At 38.2% G+C, this 10476-nt stretch overlaps 1 protein-coding gene and 1 long non-coding RNA gene across 5 annotated transcripts in view; one reads left to right on the top strand and one right to left on the bottom strand.

The window, feature by feature from the left end:
• Window positions 1–10476, top strand: part of LOC307131036 (cytochrome P450 2G1-like) — a 118212-nt gene that overhangs the window by 95444 nt on the left and 12292 nt on the right. For 2 of the 4 annotated variants that reach the window (XM_079824437.1, XM_079824436.1), the window contains exons 3-5: window positions 1–95; window positions 1656–1816; window positions 1911–2087. The exon at window positions 1–95 is cut by the window's left edge and continues 55 nt beyond it. The exons of 1 other annotated variant lie outside the window; for it this stretch is intronic. In XM_079824437.1, the coding sequence (XP_079680563.1) occupies window positions 1–95; window positions 1656–1816; window positions 1911–2087 (433 nt within the window). The remainder of the gene's footprint in view (window positions 96–1655; window positions 1817–1910; window positions 2088–10476) is intronic. One more of the 4 variants, XM_079824438.1, reaches the window with a different exon arrangement.
• Window positions 1729–6822, bottom strand: LOC307131041. The gene is made up of 3 exons (XR_013817117.1): window positions 6505–6822; window positions 4703–4872; window positions 1729–3259 (listed from the first exon to the last, which is right to left on the bottom strand). It is a non-coding gene; the product is annotated as an uncharacterized lncRNA (long non-coding RNA).

Raw genomic sequence — 10476 nt, 5'->3', positions numbered from 1 at the left:
TACACTGAGGGATTTTGGAATGGGACGCAAACGAATGGAACAATGGATTCAAGAAGAGAGCGGGCATTTGCTGAAGAGTTTTGAAGAAACCAAATGTGAGGGAAGAGAATATTTGACATTTGCATCCCATAACCCAGCAGGCACAGTGTGTCAATGTGACATCAGGAAGACGTTGGACTTCAACTAATCCAACGTCAGTCAGACATTTTTTTACCAGGATTTTGGTTGAAAATGAAAATTGGTACATGTTAATGTCTAAATCCAATGTTTGTTTGATGTCAAGCTCCAACATTGGGCAGACGTTGAATTTTGGTTGGAAAACCAGATTGACTTTATTTCTGTCATCTACAGATCCAGGCATCTACAGAAGTTCTTATTGAGAATTAACAGAGGTTTAGATGTTAATGTTTTGTTGACAATTCAGTTACCATTATGGTCAGCCATGTTTGCTTTAGGTGGGCAGTTTGACTCTTGATCTTTTAACATTATTTATTCTCTTGTTGCTGTAACTGGGTTTGTTATGGCAAGAACTGCAAGAGAAATTGAGTTCAGATCATGTCAGCTATTTGATGATGATAAAGATATAATCATCATGTAGTGTTTGATTCACTGATCATATTCAGAGTCTGTTATTTGTTTAGATATCATGTTATTAATTTCTCATTATTGATTGTAATAGTCCTGTGATTATCCAGCAGTGTTCAGTGAGGTTGTGCACCAAAAAAATACACACAGTCATTAAAGAATCAGCGCATGAATCTCAATAACAGTCACATGCTTCATGCTGCAATGCATTCAGGGTGCTTCATACAAAACTAGTCTATGGCTTCCGGCTTCCAGAATGCATTGTGGCATTAAGCATATCAATATTGTTGAAAATCATATGATGATTATTGATGTCTGAGTGATTCTAATAGATACTGGAGATCAAAATGTTTTACAGGCTTGCTATAATTAATAATACAAAATGATCAAGTATCAAAAGATTAGATTCTGGGTGGCATCAGTGAAATAGATCATTATATGATGATCACATCTTTATCATCAAGTAAGACAATATAATCTGATCACATTTTCTCTTGCATTTCTTGCCATAACAAACACAGTTGCAGCAGACAGAGAAAAACTAATGTTAAAAAGTCAAGTCAAACTACCTAACTAAAGTAAACACAGATCACCATAATGGTGCTGTCAAACTAAACTGTTATTTTCAATAAAACATCAACAACAAAACCTTAGTAATGTGTGAAGCTGGTAATGCTGTTTGTGGAGTTGTTTATTCCTCCTCTGCTGAGATCTACAGAGATTTAATGTGCTGCCACACATTGTAACCTTTTTTTTTTTTTTTTAATTCTTTTAATTTTTTGTTTAAATTTTTTTTTTTACAGTGCGGCGCTTATTCCAACCAAAATTAAACGTCTGTCTGACGTTGGAGCTTGACGTCAAACAAATGTTGGGTTTAGACGTCAACCCGATTTCAAAATATGACGTCTGACGTCAACCCGATTTCAAAATATAACGTCTGACTGACGTTGGAGTCCAACGTCTTTCTGACGTCACATTGACGTACTGTGCCTGCTGGGAAGTTCACTATTAGTGAGGTGGTATGCATTGTGGGTTCTGCACTCACAGCTGTGAGAGTTTTTCTCCTTTAGCAACACCAGTCGAACCAAACTTCTTCCTGAGCCGGGCTGTGTCCAATGTGATCTGTTCTCTGGTGTTTGGGCAGCGCTTTGATTATGAAGACAAAAACTTCTTGCACTTGCTCCAGATCCTCTCCAGACTCCTGCGCTTTTTCAGCAGCCCTTGGGGCCAGGTAAGCAGATGTTTCAAAACCACTGCATTCTGTTCCATTAAACTGAACATTTCCTGTGTTAATGTCTTCTTAACTGTCTTCTCAACCCCAACAGCTGAACAACATCTTCCCTAAACTAATGCAGTTTTTGCCTGGTAGACATCATGCCATGTTTAGAGAGGTAGATGACATCAAAGCCTTCATTATAACAAAAATCAAGGAGCATGAACAGAATTTGGATTTAAATGACCCAAAGGACTTCATTGACTGCTTCCTTGTAAGATTAAAACAGGTACCAAAAGAAATTGTAAAACTTGGAACTGGTCATTCCTCTTCTCTTATCTCTTCTATCTACATCCCACATAGCAATTGTTTTCTGGCCCACACAGCCCCTTTTCACACGGCCCACATGCCCCAAAGAATGACGGTCCTGGAGTGGCACATATCTAGATTAAAGACAAGGGCCACATATGGGCCATAACTGCCAATTATTGGGGCGTGATTGGGGCGTGATTGGGGCGTAATTGGCTCAGTGGTTCATGTAGGTTGTCTACAAACCGGAAGTTTGGTGGTTCAATCCCCGGTTCCACCTGACCAAGTGTCGAGGTGTCCATGAGCAAGACACCTAACCCCAGCTGCTCCCGACGAGCTGGATGGCGCCTTGCATGGCTGACACCGCCGTCGGTGTATGAATGGGTGAATGTGAGGCAATATGTAAAGCGCTTTGGATGACCATGGGTCTATTGAAATCGCTGTATAAATGCAGTCCATTTACCATTACTCAGCCAATTATTAACCCATAACCGGCCCTGCACTGGGCCTGAATAGGTTTTAGTATTGGTACCAATTCTCAGCCTTAAGTTAACCAGAAACCTCAAAACTGAGCCAAACCTGAGCCTTATACGCTGTAAAAACAAATCGAGAAAAGAAAGTGAGTTTCTTGCAGTTAACTACATACATGTTCATTTAAATGTGTCTGCATCAGCGACTACACAATTGCTGCCTCTTAAATCAAGCAATATGCAGCATACCATCAATGATTCTCTGCTCACCAATGACTGGCCGCAAAGGCTCTATTTTTCAGCACAACAAAAACCCAAAAGAACATTAAACACTAACAGATCTTTCAAGATCTCAGCATCTTCACTTATTACAGTGCAGATGTTATTTATTTCATACAAAAGCTCTTATTGAGTATTAACAGAGGTTTAGATGATTATGTTTTATTGAAAATAATAATGTTTGATGTCACCATTATGGTATTTAGTGTTTGCTTTATTTGGGCTTTTGACCCTTAACATGTTTTTCTTTGGCTGCTTTAACTGTGTGTCTCTGATTCATGTTTGTTAAAGAGAAGCTCTTATCAGATGACACCATTTAGTGGCCTGATTCACTGATACCAGAGTCTAATCTCTAAATAAATTGTTCAATGTTAGTTGTAATTTCTCATGCAATCATGCTGTGCTGATTACGATTAGGGTTGGGCATCGAGAACCGGTTCCAACTTGGAACCGTTTAAAAAATAACGATGCCATTGGAATCGTTTAGAAATTTTGTTTTCGATTCCGATCATCGGTTCCAAACGCGCAAGTTTTCGGAAGTGCTTGCCGCGCCCGTTTGTTCTGTTGCAGCCATGGAGCACGGTAAGCAGCGCTCAAAAGTGTGGCTTTATTTCACTAAAAAAAAAAAACCTGGGTCGGCACAGTGCAACACATGACAAACTTATTTCTTGCACGGGAGGATGCACTACAAATATGTTGTGTAGCTATAAATTAACGAGTGTAGCGTGTTTGAAATGCTGCGCAGGTCTGTCCCTCGGGCAACCCTGCGCTAACCAACGTTATTAACGGGATAGTTCACCCTGAAATGAAAATAAAGCCTTCTTTTACTTACCCTGATGTTGTCCCAGTGCCCTATGTCCTATGACATTTAAAATACTGTTCCTGCACGCGCGCCTTCCTATTATGGCAGTGAATGGCGATCAGCTAAAACATTACAAAAAGTAAACAAATGTATCACGCAACGATACAGGGAGACGCGCGCCATATGGAAAGTGTTCAGTGGGCACACTATAGGTTTTGCGAGAAAGAAGCCGTATTATTCAGTCAAAACACTGAGCTCGGCCGTTATTCTGAGCGCGCTCCTCTGTGTACACTATGAGGCGCTCATGCCTACTATAATAACTCGCACTGTTGTCATTGCACCCACGATAAGCACACACACACACACGCGCGCGCGCGCGCACCATTTTGAGAAATCAAGCTCAATAGAAAAAAACGCGATTCTCGTCTTTTCTATAACGTATATGATAAGAAATAATACTAATAATATAACCTCCTTAAGTGAATATTGTGTACCGGTTGTCATGACAATATTGCACGAGGCTACTGCGGCTTGGAGTGTGCACACACTGGAACACGCGCATTTGAACAACAGCTGGGTGAGTAAAAGATGGCTTTATTTTCATTTCAGGGTGAACTAACATTATCCCACCTCATCATAATCAGGTAAGTGATTGTAGTGTAAACCCCTTGACCAAATTGCGAATTGTGGTGAACAACAACGTTACTGAAATTATTTTTCCCCCTCGTAGATAAATGTAGCTATACGCAAATTGCCCACGCTAGTAGCAGTCCTAATGACTGCTGTTAATGCTATTGTTAAACCGGGACTCGGTGTGGAACTCCATTCACCTTTGCAGCAAAGCAAGTGAAAATGCCAGCGGAGAAAGTCCCAAAATTAAAACTCATTATTGAATCAAAATACAATTTTCCTCTGTGAAATGAGCCTGTGACATGTTGTGACTCCACCCCTCAAAGAATCGGAATCGAGAATCGAAAAGAACCGTAATCGAAACTAAGAATCGGAATCGGAATCAGAATCGTTCAAATCAAAACGATGCCCAACCCTAATTACGATATAATCACGTGACCCACATGATCTTGCATTTCACTTGCATTTTTGATTGCCCTAACAAATGTGTAGAAATTGACAGTTAAAGCAGTAAATGAAAAACAAACGTTAAGTCAAGGGTCGAGAGCCCAACTACAGCAAACACAGAAATAAATAAAGTCGAACTACACAGTAAAATCCCCAGAGTTAAATTAACACTGCTCAGAGAACATTTGGTCCCACTCTACAGAGTGTTAAAGTAACACTGAATCAGTGTTAAAGTTAAAGAGATAATTGAGAGATTAATTAAGTGATGATTGGCCATTAGTGATGAAAACCTGATGATAATGAGTAGAATCACTGAAGGAAAGAGAAAAAGAAAAACACAAGAACTACGACTGACTATAAAAAAGACATTAAATCTCTGAAGATCTCAGCAGAGGAGGATTAAACAACTCCACAAACAGCACTACCAGCTTCACACATTACTAACCAGACTGACTTTATTTCTGTCAGACGTCTCTTATTGAGAATTAACAAATGTTTTGTTTGATTTTGTTGTGAAAATTGTTAGTTTTTAATGTGACCATCATGGTGATCAGTGTTTTCTTTAGTTGGGCAGTTTGATGACTTTTTAACATTAGTGTTTCTCTGGCTGCTGTAACTGAGTTTGCTATAGCAAGAAAAGCAAGAGTAAACACGATCAGATGCTGTCGGCTGCTCGATGATGAGAATGTGATCATTGTATAATGATTTAATTCATTGATTTCATGACTGAGTATGAGCAATATACTATTCACTTTTTTTATTGTCATTTTAGAAAAGATCCAACACTGTTTTAATCAGAAAAGCTGAATAAGTTTTGCAACTGATTGTACACTAATCGTTTCTAACTCCTGCGAGATGAACTCACACACAGACATCAAGAATCTGCCTATGAATCTCAACAATGGTGACATGCTTCATGCCACAATGCATTCTGGGAGCCATAGATGAGTTTTGCGTGATGCACCCAGAATGCATTGTGGCATGAAGCATGTCACCATTGTTGAGATTCATAGGCAGATTCTTGATCTCTGTGTGTGAGTAAAACTCGCAGGAGTTAGAAGTGCTTATTGTGTGATGTGTTATTAAACCGCAGTACAAATCTTACGTAAATTTTTTTGATAATTGTTTAGTTTCTCTGATGATAACATTGCTGGATCTTCTGCCCTAGAATCACAATGCTCCTATAATCAATGACTTTCAGGGGATCAGCAAATAAGGCACTATATGATGATAACAACTGTATCATAAACAACAAGCGTCAAGATTTTCTTGCCATTTTCACCGTAACGAACAGTTACAGCAGCCAGAGAAAATCTTATGTTAGCAAGTCAAGGGTCAAGAGCCCAATTAAAGCAAACACTAATCACAATAATGGTAACTTCAAACAACTTTAATTTTCAATAAAACATCAACATCTAAACCTCAATAAGAGCTTCTGTAGTAATCTGATAGAAATAAAGTCTGTCTGGTTAGTAATGTGTGAAGCTGGTAATGCTGTTTGTGGAGTTGTTTAATCCTCCTCTGCTGAGATCTTCAGAGATTGAATGTCTTTTTAATAGTCAGTCGTAGTTCTTGTGTTTTTCTTTTTCTCTTTCCTTCAGTGATTCTACTCATTATCATCAGGTGTTCACCACTAATGGTCAATTATCACTTAATTAATCTCTTAATTATCTCATTAACTTTAACACTGATTCAGTGTTACTTTAACACTCTGTAGAGTGGGACCAAATGTTCTCTGAGCAGTGTTAATTTAACTCTGGGGATTTTACTGTGTAGATTCTAATAAGTAAAGATGCTGAGCTCTTGAGAGATCTGTTAGTGTTTAATATTCTGTTGCTGCCAGTCATTTGAATTGATTCAGGAAATATGAAAAAAAAAAAAAAAATCTGTAAAACATTTAAGGAAAATTTCTCTTAAAGTGTTTTGCACTTTATTTAAAATAGGATATTTTACTTTACTTTTTTCGGTTTTTGTTTGTTATTTGACCGTGTTTTTACAATCAGTAGTGAGGAAGGAAATAAATATCGCTGAATAAAAGTCTGAATTTGGATCTGTTCCTGTAATAACTTGGGAGAGATAAGTCTGAGAATTAAAAATTGATCATTTACTGAGTGAGTTCAACAGCAAGCAGTTCAATCACAGGTGGACTCCACATGCACAAACAACAGCTTCTTCTTTGCTTCTTTTTAAGCCAAGTTAAACTGCGTTATACTGTCATAAATATTCACATACAACTTTAAATATCACTCTAATACAGCTCCTCACACAAAGTACCACATCCCAAAGATTTGGATTAGAGCACAGGAATAAAATGTGGTGTATTTTATGACAGCATTTAAACAAAATTAATAAAATATTGCATGATTGATTATGGTTAAATGATCACAGGAATTTTAATCAGTTCAATATTTTAAACAGTGGCGGCTGGTCAATAGAGGGCGCTGGGGCGCCGCCCCCATCAAAATTCCAGAAATATACATGTATACAAAAATGATATAAAAGTGAAATAAAAATAAAATAGTTTACTCATACGATGTGCTGGCTGTTAGTAAGAGTCTCAGCATTTAATAAAAACTGGCTTTGATGGGTTAACTATTTTATCAGGGTATATACAGAACTTCTTAATTTGAATTTAATACCTTTTACTACCTTTTTTAATACCTTCAAAATATTTTTTAATACCAGCGCGACTTCAAGCTGCAACTATAGTAGCGTAAATGAAATATCTTTCCAAATGGAATAACATATTGCATCACAATGTAACGAGGTCATTTTAACTTAACATCAACTGCCCACAGAGATGAGAATAGAAATAAAGACAGAAGTGGAAGGAGACATCTTCCTCAAAGTTCATGCAGTGTACAGAGGGAAACGAGAGCAATTTTCACGGCGCAATATAGATTTTTTTTCTTTTTCGTTTTAAATCATGAAGGCGAGTCAGTGGATATCACACAAAAACGCAATGTGCGCGAGAGTCGGTGGAGTCTCAAACCTGGTCAATTATTCACTACTGAAAGTGAACATAAAATCTGACAAGCTTTCGGCGCATATTCTCACAGAGACAAGAGATATCTCTTTATTTATATAAATCTGCTTTAACATATGCTGATAACGTACACTCTAAAAAGAGATGTGTTAAAAAACAACACACTGAGTGTGTTGATGCTATTTTGACACATGTTGTGTAGATATAACATACAATGTGTGTTAAATGTTACTCTGGATAGAACGTCAGTGGGTGTTTTGGCAGCCAATCACATCATGCCTCTTTTTCAATGTCTTTTTCAAATGCTTTCACCGCTTTTCACTTGTTATCACTGACCAGACTGACTTTATTTCTGTCAGACAGAAGCTCTTATTGAGTTGAACAGGATTTGTGTTGATGATTCAGTGGATGTTTCATCTGAAGTCACCAGAATCGTGATTAGTGGCTCCTTTATTTGAGGTCTTGACCCTTGACTCTTTCACATCAGTTTTTCTCTTTTTGCTGTGATTGTGTGTTTATTAAACACATTTGAAGCAGCAGAAATAACCATGAGAAAACTATGATCAGATGATAATGTTGTCATCGCATACATTTGCTGTACTCAGCAAGTGTTTGTATGTGAAATTTTACTGTAAAAATGTTTTCAGTTATTAATTATTTTTTTAATGATATTGTTGTCATTATCTGCACATTTGTTTTTAGATACACAGTGCACATAGGATGTTCTAGTCTATGGTGTCACATAGGCACACACACATATCAAGAATCAACTCATGAATCTCAATAATGGTGACAAACCAAAAGCTTCATCCCGCAATGCATTCTGGGAGTCACCATAGTACAAAACTCATCCATGACTCCCAGCATGCACTGCAGGATGAAGCGTTTGTCACCATTGTTGCGATTCATGATCTGATTCTGGTAATGTGTGTTTGACGAGTATCTGCTGCAGCTCTGAACTTTCTGAAATCATTGAATTTTTTATTTTTTAAGAATTCATTCTGTACTACTGGACATCATGGAGTATTTTCACAAAACTTTTATAGCTAACAGCATACATATAAAGTAAATGTGTACCATCCATTTACACATAAACTGGATCAGATCTTGAGATTATCACTTGATCAAGAAACACTGATCGTGTTTTCATGCCATAACAAACATATTTGATTAAAATGCAGTTATAGCAGAAAGAGAGAATTAAAAGACAAGTAAAGGGTCAAGAGCTCAAATAAAGGAGCCACTGATCACGATTCTGGTGACTTCAGATAAAACATTCAATGAACATCTAAACATCTAAACCTCTGTTCATCTCAATAAGAGCTGGTGTGTGTAGATTCATGATGTCTAAAACATCCAGGTAATACAATAAACAGTCAAACACTCTTTATTAAACGTCAATGGACTAAACACAAGTTACCAATACGTGTCAGTGTTCATCCAAACACGAAGTAACTCTGGCAAATACACAAATACAGTCACATGAAACACACATCTGACACACGTTGTGTAACTATAACACATTATTGTGTAAAAGGTTTCAACACACTTCTGTGTAAGAGGAATAACACATTAGTTGAGTTACAGGTAACACAGAGATGTGTAAAAGAAAACGACACAGGTTGTGTGTTAAATTTTACGCAACATGTGTTGTCCCTGAGCACACACACTACATGTGTTAAAATCTACACAACATGTGTTGTCCCTGAGCACACACACTACATGTGTTAAAACTGACACAACATGTGTTGTCCCTGAGCACACACACTACATGTGTTAAAATCTACACAAAATGTGTTGTCCCTGAGCACACACACTACATGTGTTAAAACTGACACAACATGTGTTGTCCCTGAGCACACACACTACATGTGTTAAAATCTACACAACATGTGTTGTCCCTGAGAACACACACACAATATGTGTTAAAATCTACACAACATGTGTTGTCCCTGAGAACACACACACTACATGTGTTAAAATCTACACAACATGTGTTGTACCTGAGCACACACACTACATGTGTTAAAATCTACACAAAATGTGTTGTCCCTGAGCACACACACTACATGTGTTAAAACTGACACAACATGTGTCAATTTTTAACACATCTGGTTGTGTTGTTCTCAACCCAGCCAGCACAGTCATGTGGGGCCCATATGGGCGTCACCTGGGCTGTCTAACTGGGGCCCAGCCAGTTTTGTCCTCAGTTTCCATGTAGGCCCCACATGGGCTAGCCCAGATGAACTGAACACTGCTCAGTGTGCACACTACAGGCTCTTAAATGTAACTGAATCAGTGTTGGAGTTAATGAGATAATTAAGTGATTAATTAAGTGTGCTGGCTGGGGCGGCAGTGGCTCAGTGGTTCATGTAGGTTGTCTACAAACCGGAAGGTTGGTGGTTCGATCCCCGGTTCCACCTGACCAAGTGTCGAGGTGTCCATGAGCAAGACACCTAACCCCAGCTGCTCCCGACGAGCTGGATGGTGCCTTGCATGCCGCCGTCGGTGTATGAATGGGTGAATGTGAGGCAAAAATGTAAAGCGCTTTGGATGGCCGTAGGTCTGTTAAAAGCGCTATATAAATGCAGTCCATTTACCATTTACCATTAATGAGTAATGAGTGAATATTACTGAAGACTCCTGATGATAACAAGCAGAATCACTGAAGGACAGAGAAACACAAAAGACTTCAGACACAACTTCACAAAAGCATTATCAGCTTCCCTTTTTACCTATTAGATTGACTTTCTGT

The sequence above is a fragment of the Gobio gobio genome, assembly GCF_949357685.1.
Source record: "Gobio gobio genome assembly, chromosome: 8".
NCBI classification, from domain to species: Eukaryota; Metazoa; Chordata; class Actinopteri; order Cypriniformes; family Gobionidae; genus Gobio; species Gobio gobio.
This window is presented reverse-complemented; position numbering and strand designations above follow the sequence as displayed.